Source organism: Lacerta agilis, chromosome 6 (assembly GCF_009819535.1).
Source record: "Lacerta agilis isolate rLacAgi1 chromosome 6, rLacAgi1.pri, whole genome shotgun sequence".
NCBI classification, from domain to species: Eukaryota; Metazoa; Chordata; class Lepidosauria; order Squamata; family Lacertidae; genus Lacerta; species Lacerta agilis.
The window spans coordinates 57,215,449-57,231,977 of record NC_046317.1 but is presented as its reverse complement, the minus strand read 5'-3'; the positions used below and the strand labels follow the sequence as shown (position 1 = coordinate 57,231,977).

General features: G+C 42.5%; 1 protein-coding gene across 1 annotated transcript in view; it reads right to left on the bottom strand.

The window, feature by feature from the left end:
• Positions 1 to 2,003: 2,003 nt before the first annotated feature.
• Positions 2,004 to 16,529, bottom strand: part of LOC117049229 — a 60,942-nt gene continuing 46,416 nt past the window's right edge. Inside the window, exons 15-22 of the mRNA XM_033153969.1 lie at positions 15,912 to 16,099; positions 13,449 to 13,687; positions 11,354 to 11,450; positions 9,814 to 9,899; positions 8,332 to 8,529; positions 7,218 to 7,400; positions 3,429 to 3,539; positions 2,004 to 2,065 (exon numbers count right to left, since the gene is read on the bottom strand). Coding sequence (XP_033009860.1) covers positions 2,004 to 2,065; positions 3,429 to 3,539; positions 7,218 to 7,400; positions 8,332 to 8,529; positions 9,814 to 9,899; positions 11,354 to 11,450; positions 13,449 to 13,687; positions 15,912 to 16,099 — 1,164 coding nt within the window. The remainder of the gene's footprint in view (positions 2,066 to 3,428; positions 3,540 to 7,217; positions 7,401 to 8,331; positions 8,530 to 9,813; positions 9,900 to 11,353; positions 11,451 to 13,448; positions 13,688 to 15,911; positions 16,100 to 16,529) is intronic.

The window sequence follows — 16,529 nt, the reverse complement described above, 5'->3', positions numbered from 1 at the left end:
GGCAAGACTGGGATGTGATACTAGGTCCAGGATTTCCTTAATGGGGTTGCATTACCTCTGTCGTCCCCTTCTCCTTGTGCCCATGGAGGGCACAAGGAGAAGGGGACGACAGAGGATGAGATGGTTGGACAGTGTTCTTGAAGCTACTAACATGAGTTTGGCCAAACTGCAAGAGGCAGTGAAGGATAGGCGTGCCTGGTGTGCTCTGATCCATGGGGTCACGAAGAGTCGGACACGACTGAACGACTGAACAACAACAACAACATTACCAGCTTATGCAGAGATGGATTCACCAGGCCCGAAACACACTCTGTTGTGCCCCTCAGCTAGCTCAAATAAACCATAATGAGCAAGCAGGTTGCGAGTTGGACAGCTACAAGTATCTTGCCCATGTCCTCAGGCCACAAAAAATGAAACTGGTCCCATAAAACTGGGTTAAGACTGGGCACTGAACACCTCATTTGGTACTCTAGCAATAGTAGCATTCAAAAATGCTCTGCAAATTTATCACAGCTGTATTCCAACTGCAATATATGACAGTCAGTGGCGGAGCTTCATGCTCCGGCACCCGGGGCAGGAAGCAGGCAGGGGCGGGGCTGGCACGAGTCCCGGGGGCGATGCGCGCCGTCCAAAGGGGCGGGGCGCCCGTTCTGGGGCGTGGCGCGCCGCCTGTGGGGGCGTGGCACACAGCGCAGGTTGGGGGCAGCTGTGATGGCACCCCACTGGGATCGCATTGCCCAGGGAAATTCGCTCCCATTGCCTCCTCCTTCCTACGCCCCTGATGACAGTTCTTCCTACAACACTCCAAAAAGCTCTGAACAATTATTTAAGGATGCCATGGAAACAGCAAAATAAGCCTTTGTAGCTTTCACTGCCATATACTCCAACATGTGTCTGGTTAACTTCATATGGATCCTTACATCTCTTGCACTGTAGTTGTCATGCAGCCTGCATCACTGCTGCAAGTACTGCAGAAAACCAGGGAGCAAAGTGGGCTCAACAGTGCCAGAGAATATTATTATTAATTAATTAATTAATTATTAATAATAATAATAATAATAATTTTTTATTTATACCCCACCCTTCCCGATCCAAAAACCGGGCTCAGGGTGGCTAACAACAAATATAAAACAGTGATTAAAAAAAACTTTACAAAAACAACTAAAAAAAAACATAAAAACAAACATTAGTGGGATCACCAGGACTAACTGGCCAGGTTAGTCATGCTAGGCCAGCAGGGAGACCAGGGAGGAATTTTAATGTAGGGACCCAGAAAGGTTTCTTCAGAAAAAAGGGAAGGGGGAAAGGAATAGGGGATCAGGCTAGATTAAAGGCCAGGCGGAATTACTCTGCCCTCTGGCCCTGCGGAAGGAGGTCAGGTCCCGCAGGGCCCTAGTCTCATGGCACAGAGTATTATCCAGGTCGGGGCCAACACTGAGAATGCCCTGGCCCTTGTGGAGGATAATCTGGCTTCTTTTGGGCCCGGGACCCTTAAGCTGTTGTTATTTGTGGACCTTAAGGTCCTCTGTGGGGCATACCTGGAGAGGCGGCATACAGGGGCAATTATGTCGAAAGCCCACTGTATCTCCCTATTCCAATGTGAGATTAAGGTCTCAGGAGGACTGTTGGCTGCCTACTACAAAATGCCCCAGAGGAATCCATCAAATTCCATTAAGTCTCCGGGAGCAGATCAGATTAATGAGTCTTGCCTAATGCAGAGGAAGGGTAGTCACAAGGTAGATAAATACATAAGAATGAATATTTATATATGGAAGGTCCCAGACTCACTGTCCAGCATCTCCAGTTAGTGCCCAGGATGTCCCCTGTCTGAAAACCTGGAGACTTGCTACCAGTCTGAGTTGACAATACTGAGCAAGCTACCAACTGTCTGGGTGGAAAGCAACTTCCCATTCTCAGCTCAAAATCATTTCCTATTTTTAAAAAGCTGCCACACTCATTAGAAGTGCAATACCAAATCTAAAAACAAGCTTATAAATTTGCTTTCACTGCCACTTTTCAACTGTACCTATCTCATCCGGAGGAAGCGTTGTCTGTGGATCTCCTCCTATAAAAAAGAGGGGGTTGTTATTTTTATATTTATTTATATCATGCTTTCCCCCTAGACAGGGAGTCTATGCAGCTTACAGATAAAATAGTAACAGCTAAAAAAAAGTCATGTAAAAGCAATTAACACTAATATATGTGTCTCTGAGAAAGAGTGAGAGGGAGAGATATGAGCTATTGAAAAATAGATAATTACAATAAAAAAATCACAGCCCCAGCCCCACCAGTTCATAAAACATTGCATTGGAATTTATGAAAAGCAGTTAGAAAATTTTAAAAGAAAGCAAATAAAACTGGAAAGCTTGCCTGAATTTCCTATACAATAAAAGACAACTCTTAGTATAAAGAAAACCATTCCATAAGTTACACAATTCACAGAAAGCTAGGCAGAGCTAAAGGACTCTCTAGCACAGGGGTCAGCAACCTTTTTCAGCCGTGGGCTGGTCCACCGTCCCTCAGACCATGTGGTGGGCTGGACTATATTTTTTTGGGGGGGGGGGATGAACAAATTCCTATACCCCACACATAACCCAGAGATGCATTTTAAATAAAAGCGCACATTTTACTCATGTAAAAACATGCTGATTACTGGACCGTTTGTGGGCCAGATTGAGAAGGCGATTGGGCCGCATCTGGCCCCCGGGCCTTAGGTTGCCTACCCCTGCTCTAGCATCTAAAACAGCTAAAAGCCTCACAAATAGGAAAGTAGCAAGAATAAGCAAATTAAGAAAATTAAGAAAAAAAGAGAAGAAGAAAAAGAAAAGAGAATAAAGACCAGACCCTCTATCACAATTATATTTTAAGGGTCATTTCTTATCAAGTGATCCAACTTTTTTATCTCATGTCATCCAATTTGCTTTATATTTTGTACACTTATTGAATGATCAAAACTAAGTTTAAATCTTTTTTAAAATCTCATCTTGTTTTTGAGTTATGAGGGTTTGAAATTTCAATAAATAGACAATTTTGGCCTTGCTGAATAGCTGACAAGCGTGACAGTTCAAAAAGAAAAACAGAATGTGGGATTGGGCAAAGGAAATGGCATGCACTGACTGGGGGAAATAGCTTGCTAAATTCTGAATAGGCACAGTTCAGAAGGAAGGTCACACACCACAACATTCCATTTCAGGTTGCTCTTATGGTGTACAATTCCAGTGTCTCAAAACTACTACAGCATTACCATGTACCCAAGTCTCCTCACGATATTATTCTAATAAAATTAATCCTCTCTCTGCTGACTTACCTCTGTAAGTATTGACAAGAGTCCATTTCCTCCACTCTGGTTCTAACCTTAAGCTTACTCCTTGCTCACTCCCCACTTCTTGAAATGTATCCACCAATAACAGTGAAAAGCAATTGTTTACCTTGTCCGGGGTCTACAACGTCCTCTCCTCCTGCATCTGCTACATCTCCTCCTCCGTCTGCTGCTCCGTCTCCTCCTCCTCCTTCTCCGGCAGTGGTTGCAATTGAACCATCTGTGTAAAGAGATTTAGAAGTGCTGACTACAACTGCCCTTACTCCTTCTCTCAAAATTAAGAACCAGAAAAGTCCATATAAGGTGCCGCATGGTCACAGGACACTGTCTTTGGACTCAGCTTTAGGAAGTTTAGTTTTTTAATGAAATATAAATTGCTGATGTTATATATATTTTGAATTTTTTTATAGTCCAACTTTATTTCAACATCTGATCTTATCTGTATTTTCTGTCTGATACTATATTGGACTTGTCCATCATTCAGCTGGTGACTGAGTGCGTGCGGGCAGTCAAGGGTGACCATTTCTGCTGCCGCCACTAGCAGTGTGGGTGCAGGAGACGGGACAGAATGAAGAAGAGAAATATCTGACTGGGCTGGTGGAGTGAGCAAAGCCAGCAGGCGGCCCATGTGCCACGCCCACATTGCTGCCACCACCAAAAGAAGGAAGAATGCACTTCAAAACTGCAAAACTCCAAATTATAATACAATCAAAAAAGCCAAATATTCAATGCCAAATTATATGTCTTTTGGGTGGCTTCCCATGCTGTGAAGTTCGAGGGTTGATGATCTAATCTCATACTGCATTTCTTAATTATTCCAAATAGACCACTGACATTACCTTACCATTTTTAAGTTGGGAATAGAGTAGTTGCTTTGGAAAACAATAATCAAGCATCTCTGAGCGACATGACCAGTCCAATGAAGTTGATGCTGAAGAATCATTGCTTTGACATTGGTGATCTTTGCTTCTTCCTGTACACTGACATTTGTTTGCCTGTCTTCCCAAGTGATATGTCAAATTTTCCAGAAACACTGTGGATGGAATCTTTCAAGGAGTTGGAGGTGTCATTTATAAGTGGTCCATGTTTCACAAACGTGCAATAAAGTTGGTAGTACAGTCATACTTCGTGTTGCGTACGCTCCGTGTTGCGTACGTTCAAGTTACGGACTCCCGCAACCCGGAAGTGTTTCTGGAGCGCGCGCGACCTATGCGGGACCGCTGGATGACCAGAAATGCTCAAATCGCGCTACTTCCGGTTTTTTTAGTTTTTTTTCCCCCCCCCATTCGGGATAGGCACGCCCACGTTACGCACGGCGACCCGGAACGGATCGCATGCGTAACCCGGGGTTCCACTGTACAATAGTTTTGTAAACAAGAATTCTGGTTTCCCTGAGAATGTCCCAGTCCTCAAACACTGTGCACTTCAATCAGGAGAAAGCTGCACTTGCAGAGATCAGGCGATGCTCGATTTCAGCATCAATGTTGGCTCTTGTGGAAAGATAACTGCCAATGTAGGAAAAGTGATTGACACTTTCCAACGTTACACCATTGAGCTGGATTTGTGGCGCTGCAGAGGGGTTGTTTTGTGCTTCAGACGCAGCACTTTTTTATGTTGAGCAACAGGCCAAGCTTTTCATAAGCTCCTGCGAATATATTTAGGATGGTTTGGAGGTCAGTCTCTGAGTGTGCATGCACTACGTTGTCATCGGAATGCTGAAGCTCTATGGTGGAAGTTACGGTAACCTTACTCTTTGCTTTCAGCCTACTCAGATTAAAAAGCTTTCCATCTGTTTGATAAAAGATTTCTACTTTGCTGGGGAGTTTCCCTTCAAGGATGACCATTACTGCTGCCGCCACTAGCAGTGAGGGGGCAGGAGATGGCACAGAATGAAGGAGAGAAATGTCTGAGTAGGCTGGTGGAGTGAGCAAAGCCAGCAGACGGCTCCAAGAAGATATCACTGCCATGCCCACATTGCTGCCACCACCAAAAGAAGGAAGACTGCACTTCAAAACTACTGGCTTTCTTTTGTGGGTCAAGATGGCAGTGGGTGGGGATGAAGGAGAAAACTGCTTCTGCCCCTTGGTCTCCCTGCCCCCTGGTGGCAGGTGACCCCAGCAAGCACAATGAGTGAATCACCTGCTCAGGCAGGTGGAGCAGGTGGTGAAAGGACGAAATCACTAACCAATTTCATGAGTTGTTACTGGAGGAGGAGGAGTGAGGTCCACCAGAGGCAGTGATCCCCCCTCCTCACTCGTCCCACAACTTGGCAAGTGGCTGTGACCCAAGAAGTCAGGAAAGCAACAGAGCCCCATCCATGCTGCCACCTAGAGGTTTCATTATGAAATCTTATATATCCTATTAGTGTATACGGGGTAAAATAATCCTGACTGAGATTTGAGATATTAAAGTCATCCCCCCCGCCCGGGTGGATAAAAATCAATTATTTTTCTTTTAAAAAATTGGATTTTTTAAAATTTAAATCAGATTTTAAAAAATCAAATGCTTTTGGAGGAGAAATCTTTCTAAAGATAGTTTTCTATTTAAGTAACATTATAGTCCAAAGGCTATTCATCAGGAAATAAGGATTTGTTTTTAATTATGTAGCATGAGGCTTTATATGCAATGTTTAATTTTTTTGGTAAATGAATTCCATTAATCCATTCACAATGTCATGCTCTTACAGAGGTTTCTGTAACATTATTTGGGGCAGTTTTTCTGAGAAGATATTATCACAGATGCTTGTTTCTGCAGTTCTCAAAAGTGTGAATTTGTGTCTGCAGAGATAACATGCCTTTTCTTCATAGGAAAAATGTTATAAAATGAACATACAGAGTTGAGTAAAAACTTAAATCCCATTGTTCCTTTGCACATTTATATACACAGGATCAATCCGTTACCTCTTAAATGCTAAGTTCCAAGAGGTTCGATGAGTACATTGTTTGGAATGGAATAGATCTGCACAAGTAGCTAAGTGTGAAACAGTAAAAATGAAAGTGCAGCCTTGTGAGCAGAATACTCCACAAGTCCAGAGATCTTTGTGTAATAATTGTGCAAGTCAGTTGCATGTCTGTGAAACTCAGACTTGAGGCAAGCCCTGAAGGGACTTCAGGGCTGGCAACCTCTGCTCAATCCCACTGGGTTCCAACTACACTAACATTTTACTGTACAGAATAGGCACCTGAATGTAGAAGCAAATCCAAAGGGGGGTGGTGGTGGTGGTGGAAATAATAACTCAGATCTGTAAGTCCTTGGCAAGACCTTGAAGTGCTTGCCAGTCAACTAATATAGAGTTCACTGGTTCCAAGTCCTTCTTCCCAGGGTTCGCCTGACATTGTCCAAACAATAAAGTCTCTAACCACATCAGTTAACAAACATAGGTACTGTACATATGCTATAATGTTACCGTTTTAGTTAAAATGTTTAAATTGTTATTAAGGAAATGTTATTTTTTATTTTTCTCCTTCCAATAAAGTACAGCAGAAAAGTTGTCCAAATATAAACAGTAATTTTTGATATAACTGTAAAAACTACTCTGAAAATTTATTATTCCAAAAATGAAACTTTCATATGCTTGCAAATATTAAGATTATACCAGCAAGAATTAGTCATTCTGTAAAAAAAAAAGATTTAAATCAAGTCTTACTGACTAGTGATTTAAATCGTGATTTAAATCAAATCCACCCTGCTTTTTTCTAACTCACTTGTGCTAGAAGTTGTTTGGGGGGGACCTCCATCTGGATGGATGGTGGCAACATTGGTGGTAGAAAACAGAGGGGGCAAAGAAATAAGTATGTTCTGCAGTAAAGTGCAACACAATAGCTCTGACATTTCTTTATTGAATTTATACCCTATACTTCCTCCCAAGGAACCCAATTGGGTGTAGTAAGATACTTACCCCAAACGCATTTTGGAAAACGAGGAATCCATCCATGGTTAGGCCCACATGTACAAGTGCTACGCCCCACCATAACGTATCCTGGATTACATTCAAAAGATGCACGATCTCCATATGTGTAAATATCCTGAGTCGGTGTTGTCACTCTTCCATTTTCTATTTCAGGTTCACGGCAACGGACCACTGAAAAGGGAAGAGCAATATTTAGAAATCTACCTGTTAATTAAACAATGTCAGATTAAACTCTGCACCAGGACTTCACTATGGTTTATCTACTGCAAATAAACTACGGTCTGATGTTATTAGCATATAAACTTCAGTTTGTTGCAATTGTAGGTTGGCATTAGAGGTGCAGCAACACCTTTTTATTTAACCGTGGCTTGTTTGTCCATCCCACCTCAGGCACTCACCAGGTTGCAAAGGCAAGAAAGAAGAGCGGCTGGAAAACTAAGCAAACTTCAGAAAAACAAGCAAAGGTTTGCTTATTTGTCTGTGGGAGAATTCAAACTTTACTTGTGGTTTGTTTGGAGAGGCTGCCCTTGGTTTGGAGAGGCTGCCATATTGCAATAAAAGGTAAAGGGACCCCTGACCATTAGGTCCAGTCGCGGACGACTCTGGGGTTGTGACACTCATCTCGTTTTACTGGCCGAGGGAGCCGGCGTACAGCTTCCAGGTTATGTGACGAGCATGACTAAGCCACTTCTGGCAAACCACAGCAGCACACGGAAACGCTGTTTACCTTCTCACCGGAGCAGTACCTATTTATCTACTTGTATCTTGATGTGCTTTCGAACTACTAGGTTGGCAGGAGCAGGGACCGAGCAATGAGAGCTCATACTGATTACCTCATCTGAATGCATGATTTGTTTAGTATAGATACTGCACAGAGAGCCCTTGGAATGTAGGAAGCCAAACCAAATCCAAATGAAATTAATCAAATAAATTGCTCACAACTATTTCCTTTGTTCTCAGTGGGACACAATAGTGGTTATTTTGATCGATTAGATTGGAACATAAGCTAACTCAGGTTAAAACAAGAATTCCATTTACCAGCCATTGTACACAAATTACATTAACATAGTACATCAAAGATACCAAACATAATCTCCATCACCTTTACATTTAGGCGGACGTGGGAGCCACACTCCAGCAGTACTAGTTGAAGAAGGTGAACATGTACTATTCGGGCTTCCAATAAGGGAGAATCCTTCATTACAAGTGTATGTCACTGTTGAGCCATAGTGAAACTCTTCATGAGGTTGACCACTGTGTGAACCAAACTCAATGTTATCAGGGGGGTAACATCGGATTTCTGGGGATCAAAAGCAACATTAACAGTTCAGTAGGACTACATTTGCAAAAGCATCTCTGTTACGAGTGTATTTGGACTAAAGTTATTTTCACTTAAATGATGTTCCACTTTATGAAGTAATCTTTTGATAATTCAAGGCCCGAGCATCCATTTGAACTGTCACCCAAACACTGAACCAAAGTGGACTGCTGTGAAGGTATTACAACCTCCTCAAAAGCAAACTGGATCTTCTGTGAAGCAAGCTGGACTTGAAACTTCACAGAGGGAGCTGTCATAGCCCCAGTGCCACCTTCAGAGCAAGGACTGCTCTGGAAAAAAAGAGTTATCAGGAAAGATGTTCAAAAGCTTAAATAAAGGGCACACACCCAAAATGGCTGATGGTAGTAGTAAAGTCAACCTCAACTAAGTATTCTGCTGCCACATGGTTGTTTGGTGGGGAAAATTCAGGCTCCTCAAGCCATTGCTAAGTGTTAAGCACCCAGGCCAAAAGGTGAGCCCAAGAGACACAGGTCAAAAATGTTGAGGCATTATGGAATTTGCTGTAGTCAAATTTATTTTAATTTATTTAATTCACTTTTATTTAATTGAATTTATTTAATTCATATTACATTTTATCCCACCTTTCCTCCAAGTTCAAGGTGGCATACATGGTTCTCTTCCCCCTTTTACGAGGTCACCACAGAGATGACAACCTTCTGGTGCTCCCCAAACTAACCCCTTTCACCAGTGGCTCAGTGAGCAGAATGTGAGATTAGTGCTGTGTGCATGTTCTATATGCACTGCTTTATTCCCTTAGATCCTCTTGTCTGAATAAGGATAATGAAGCAACGTTGCTTGCACTACTTCCACTAAAATACTAGATTAAACAGAACAAATTCTTTCTGTTCCGAGAAACATTGAAAAGTGGCTTAATGATCAGGCTGTGTTATGATTCTTGGTGAAGCCTATCCATTTGTAGGGAATGGCAGAGGTTTGAATGACTTCAATGATTCCTTATGTACCCAACTCAACCTTGATCTAATACCAATTATATCAGTTCCCATTCATGTGTGAGTTTGCAAACAAATGGGTTATTTGAGAACACCAATTTCCTGCTGTGGCGAAGCTGCCAATGAAGCCAGCTAGTTGGCAACAATCATGATAGTGAGTATATTGAGCATGATCAGAGAGCATCCTGAACTCTGTATATTGGTTGAGGACACTTAACACTTTTGCAATAAATAAAGTCACACAGTAGCCCATTGAGTTTAAATTAAATAAATTCAAATTAACAATTCATCTTACGACGGCAAATTGGAGGGTCTGTATGCCATTCAGCTTTGTCGCCTACAAGCACACATCGCAGAGTCTTTTCGCCTATCAGTCTGTACCTAAGGGGAAAAAGAAATCTTTTATTTTAGTGAATTGGGCATTAAAAAGTGTGTGAACAGAGCATATTTTTAAATACAGTATACTTGGTTTATTTAGATTATTTATATCCCATCCTACAGTCACCACTCTGCTAGTTGACAGAAAGAGAAAAAAATAAAACCAACCACCACCAGTTCAAAAGCTGTTAGAAACAACACAGCAGCAAAAATATAATAACAGTAGGACTGAAGCCAGTTCAAACAACACTGAATGAGACCTGGGAAAGCGGTCTTCACTTGCTGCTAAAACAATGTGACAACTGAAAAAGCCCTTTCTCTGGGTGCTGTCAGTCTAGGTTGAGACAAGATAGCTATTTAATTTAATTCCAGATACAGTGGTACCTTGGGTTACAAACTTAATTCGTTCCGGAGGTCCGTTCTAAACCCGAAACCATTCTTAACCTGAGGCACCCTTTCGCTAATGGGGCCTCCTGCTGCCATCGCGCCTCCGGCGCATGATTTCCATTCTCATCCTGGGGCAAAGTTTTTAACCTGAGGTACTACTTCCAGGTTAGCGGAGTTTGTAACCCAAAGCATTTGTAACCCGAGGTATGACTGTACAGGAATTATTTCTTTGTTAAGGAGTGCCCAGAAAAAGTCACACCAACATAAAAATGCCAGTAGCTTGGACATAGTGCCTTTGTAAGCAGCAACCTAGGCTTTCAAATTTCATCATAGTGGACTTCCTCAATTGAAGGTGAAGTACTTGAAATACAATTCAAGTATCTAATCCAGGATTCTATTTTATGTTACTTCTATTTCAGTGTATCTGAAGAAGTGTGCATGCACACGAAGGCTCATACAAAGAACAAACTTAGTTGATGTCTAAGGTGCTACTGGAAGGATTTTTTTATTTTGTTTTAATCTAGTATTGACATTCAGCTATGATGGGGAATACTGTGTCACCTCAAAAACAAAGAGGAGCAGTAAAGACAGGAATCCATGATCTTCCCAACAGACCTTATTTCATTCAAAATGTCATCCCACCCCACTTGAATTTATGAATTAGAAAATTGCTTTGCCAAAGCGATTGTAGATAAAATCCATGATTATCACACCATATCATAGGGGGCAGAGCTGTGGGTGAGAAAGTGTGGATCACACGAACTCTGCAAAATACAAGTTTCTCAGAAGCCAGAGCTTGCCACTGCTCAGTTATTAAATCAACCAGTAATGGCAGACCTGTTCTCTGGCGCTGCTTACTTGTGTTTATTAATTTATTTGGAGTACCGGTATTTGCTTCCCACCTCACCCTTTCCCTGGACACTCATGGTTATAATTATAACACAGACTAGACAAGAATTAATGTCAAAAAACTAGCCTAATATTTTAACAATTAATATGTGTCTGTCATGAGCCCCTCCCAGGAGTTCTAAACAAAGTCAAGTATGTACAAAAGGTGACCTACAACTCACCCCTCATTACAGCCTAGAGTTATTTCATCACCTATCTGCATAGGGCTTGGTATTACTATTCTGCCATTCTCTATAGTTACAGCAGTACATCGCCTTCCTAACAGGAAAATCAAAACAAGCATTAGTTTTCCTTGATTTCTTTAAAAGGAAAATAAAAAGGGTACACTACAGACAGGTGGGTGGCGCTGTGGGTTAAACCGCAGAGCCTAGGGCTTGCTGATCAGAAGGTCGGTAGTTCGAATCCCCATGACAGGGTGAGCTCCTGTTGCTCGGTTCCTGCTCCTGCCAACCTAGCAATTCGAAAGCACGTCAAAGTGCAAGTAGATAAATAAGTACCGCTCCGGCGGGAAGGTAAACGGCGTTTCTGTGTGCTGCTCTGGTTGGCCAGAAGCGGCTTAGTCATGCTGGCCACATGACCTGGAAGCTGTACGCCGGCTCCCTCGGCCAGTAAAGCGAGATGAGCGCCGCAACCCCAGAGTCATCTGCGACTGGACCTAATGGTCAGGGGTCCATTTACCCTTTACAGACATCAAGGCCACTTCCAGGTGACCTGTTTGTTTGTTTGTTCATTGTGTCCAAAATTATCTCAGTATCTCCAGTGCAATTCCTTGTCACATTCCTTACTGCAAAATGTCCAGATTTATTTATTTATTTTAAATCAGATTTGGTGCACAAGAGAACCAAATGCACTTCAACTGTGCTACCTGAATTTGTTTGTATTTAATTGAATCCCTCCTGCAATATAGAGACAGTTTGAAAGTGTCCTTAGAAATACTATATTCACTAAAGGATAATTCAATATCCTGTTTTACTGGTGGTTCACAATAATGTCATCTTTAGGGATGGATGCAGACATTAGGGTTCTTTCTTTTCTCTAACAAACTACGCAAAGTATCACAGTATAAGTTTGATATTTTTTATTGTTCAATGGTAACAGAGAAGTGACACTGTACCTTTAACCAAGCAACCATGTAATGATTGATTCCATTCACCTGCAGTTGTATTTAAGGCTTGAAGCAAGTTTGTTCATCAAGCTGTGCCTGTGACTAGTTTCTTATTTTGTGCTAATTGTTTTGTCTGATTAGGTAAGGTATAGCATGTTACTTGTGTTTTACAATTCTTTTGTATTAATATACATTGTAATTTGAGTATTGTTTGCGTTATACAGCCTCAAACTGATGAAGCTTTGTGGCGAAACCTGTTGCAAATCCGGAGGACAGGTCTTCCCACCTGTGTTTATTCCATCATGGTGGTGGCTATATAAGAGGCTGCCTTATTGCAGAACATTTCATCCTATTCCTTCCTACATCCACCCACATTCATTTCATCAGGGTGGTGTCAACTTTAGACCCACTGAAGAACTCTCCATTTAGTTCATCTTTAACAAACTGTCTTGAAACTTCTGTTGGCATCAGGATACTGTTCAATCCTCAGCCACTTGTTGAATGGTTCAGTTACTCAGACATTGGAACGTTCACTGTGCATATAATTCATTCCATGTTTTTGGCATAACTATTATTGATCTGCATATGGCATTGTAATGTATTTCTGTTTGTTTGAATGGTCATTAGTCTATCCTTATTCTAGTAAATTCCCTTTTACATTTATTAGCCAGTTTGTGGTGGTTTGGTTGGGTTTATTATCTTTTTTTTCTCCTTCATGAGTTGAAAGCAGTTGAGAGACCATTTCTTGCTTTATGTACACTTATCTCTTTGTTGCCTCTGGCATGTAGATGTTTAAAGTTTTTGGACTGCTACTGCTGACAATATCCAGTATCAAAAAGACAGCTAAAATCATTAAAAGCTCTCTTTTGTTCACTACAGCGTTGTAAAATTTCCTCCAAACATGCTATTGCTCTCCTCTTCTTTCTTAAAAGCTCCGTGTGTCTACAGACCCAGGGCATTCACCACTTGAGTTCATCATTAGGAGGAGTGATGCTCAGAATATTACATCTCCCCAATTTAAGTCTCCAATGTTCTATAAAAGAAAAGCCTCCTTTATTATTTTCTATCTTTCTGAAGTCTCTGGATCTCCTCTAGTCCTCAAACAAGCTATCTGATCTAAGATGGCAGTTCAACAGTTTTAAATATTCAGCTAATTAAGTGAAACTTACCTTGACAAAACCTAGGATTTTCTACTGACCATTTTGAAGTGTCAAGACATGTAAGAGAAAGAGTCTCTCCAGGAATAGGCTCATAACCTGGAATGCAACGGTAGCGCAAAACAGTCCCAGCAGGATAACTGTCTTTTGGATCCCCGCTCCTTAGGGTAGCACTGGCTACACGTGGATGGGTGCAATCAATTGGAAATAAAAATTCAGAGGAAGTTCTGAAGCTATAGGAGAGAAGACAAGGTTCATTGGAGTGTAGTTGATAATTCGTAAATCTCTATGACATTCTCCTCTACTGGGATCTATAGGACCATGTTCCAATAGACTCTGGGAGTTCATTTGCAGAGCACAGCTAGAACAAGATGGGCAGCAGTAAGACTTATAGAGTAATCATAACTAGGTAAGTTTTCCGGTTTCCCAACGTTTCTCGGAAGCCGAACATTCAATGTGGCTGTTGGCTATTGTTTCTAGGGTGCCTGCAACAATCAGAAGCTGCACCTTGGTTTTCAAACATTTCAGAAGTAAAATGGTCTTCTGGAACAGATTAAGTTTGGCACTTTTGTTTTTGCTATTTATTTTGCATTTTTGTGGCTTTTTCAGTTAATTTGTTTTTGTGACTGTATGGAACCCAGTTAATTTACTGATTGATTGTGTGACTGCGGATATGGATAAAAGCCCCCCACCCAAACAATGACTGTCATCAGTGCAGGTAAGAAAAAAAGTTAATTTTAATTTTTATCATCTACAATAGTGCCTTATTTATTTTATAGTACAGTACATTGATTATTGCTTTCATTTTATGGGTCAATGGTTTCGTTAGGTAGTAAAATTTATGTTAAATTGCTGTTTTAGGGGTTGTTTTTAAAAGTCTGGAATGGAGTAATCTGTTTTGCATTATTTTCTATGGGAAAGTGTGCCTTGGTTTTTGAACACTTTGGTTTTGGAATGGACTTTCAGAACGTATTAAGTTTGAGAACCAAGGTACCACTGTATGTGTGAATGTGTTGTGTTCTTGAGGGATCTTGAGTAGATGAAATTAATAAAGAATTTTGCAGATTCGTAAAAAATCCAGCTTTCTTCCTCCAATCCTGGGTTGCATTCATGACAAATCCCCAACAAATATTCTAGCTCATCAGAACACTTGACCTTTTGGTTGGTCCTAACAAAAATAGGCTATGGCCTCTAGCTTTTCAAGAAGATAGGTTATCTACAAGAACCACATTTACACTCACTGCCTAACACTTTGCTATTCCTGTTATAGGACATTTTGGAGGCAATAGATCCTGACATCCTTAAATCTTAGTGAAATTTGATGCACCAGATTTACATGTTTTGAAGGAACTGTCAGTATTGTCTGGAATGCTAGGTAACTGTCTCACTACCACATCAAGTCAATGCAATAAAAATGGTATTCAAAGAGGATGCAAAAGAAAAAGCGCACATAGTGGATATGTGCTGGACAAGCCTGGTGTTTGTCTACTGTTTACTGTTTGTCTGCTGTTTACTGCAGTGTTCAAATCAAAGTATGTTGTGAATACACTGGATTTATGGCACAAGTCTTTGCATCAGATGGGCAGGCTTTGGTCATATTAACAGCCCTCCCATGAAGTGGAGAGCACGCAGTGATCCTATGTGGCTCTGCTATAACATACCCTTTGATCCGCTTGTTCCAGAGCAGAAGGCTACAAACTAGCACAGCCTGGCAACCTATCTTAGTACTGACATTATTAGTCAAGGAGGCTCCCTGTTATTTGCTCCCGACTCTCAAAAACAGTATGAGATAAAGGGAAAATAAAGCAAATAGGACCCACAGCAAGGTCAGGGAAGCTCTGGGCTTGCACAAAATTACAACACACTTCATATATCCCAGACGTAGGATCCAACTCTTAGGGCCCGATGTCCCTTTGTGCCCCTGCTACACCCCCCCTAAAATATTTGAGGGGGCTGCCCCCCCATTAATAAACTTTGCAATTCAAATGGTGTGTGTGCGCCACAACATGTAATCCATTACATTCCCCTCAAGCAATATTTTATTCAAGTTGGCACTCCTGGTCCTAGGAACATGTCAAGAGTCAGGCATCCAACATGGTTAAAGGTCTTATGAAGCGCAATAGAAAGAGGATGCTTAGCCTTGGAAGATGAAAGATTTAAGGGGAGGCGTGGTGGCTGTTTCCAAATATCTGAAGTGCTGTCACAGCCGAAGGCGGAGCAGATCTTTGTTGTTCCAGAAGGCAGAATAAGAACAAACACGTGGAAATAGAAAGAGAGTAAACTACATGTAAACATAGGCAGGCTCCTAGTTCCCTCCTGCCCTGGACGCGGGAATTGCCTTCGCCATCCCCGAGAAAGCCTTGCTTCTGCCTCGGACATGATCCGTCTCTGGAGGAGGCGGGGGGCCTCCCATTTGAAAGAAGAACAGACGGACATCCCGAAGCATCCCCGCCTCACCTTGAACTCTGGACAGCGAGGAAAACATCAGCAGCGGCGGCAACAGCAGCGCCGACGGAAACCGCCCCCCGCCAGGGAAGCCGGGAAGGGGCGCCATCGCACGAGAGAGAGACCCGGCCGGAGTCGGAGAAAGAGAAAGTGCCGCCGCAGCTCCCTCTGAAGCTGAAAAGCAAAGCGACAGAGCGCGCCTAGGAAACGATTCGACGGGAAGGGAGATGCGGCGGTGACAGCACTTTTCCGGCCAAGCGGCGTGAGCAGCGTCAGAGGCTCCGACGCGAGGAAGGCGGGGGGGGGGGGAGGAGGCACACGAGGAACCGCCTCTGTCGTTATCGGTTCCCGGTATTAGCTAACGCCCCAAGGCCGCCGCGCGCGTGCTGGTTGGAGGTTGCGGGCAAGAGCGCACCCGGATTGGCGGGTGGAAAATGTGGGCGAAACCATAACTGAGGGGGAAAGGCGCCCTGTCGCTTAGGGTAAAAGCCGCATGGTGGGTCCTTGCACAGGCGCCGGCCAAGCCTGCGGACGGGACGGCCGGTAATTTCGGAGCTTAACTCACACCGCGCCGTGAAGAAGGTTGTCCGCCAGGCTGAATCTGAAGGGTGCGTGAGTAGTTCGGATGAA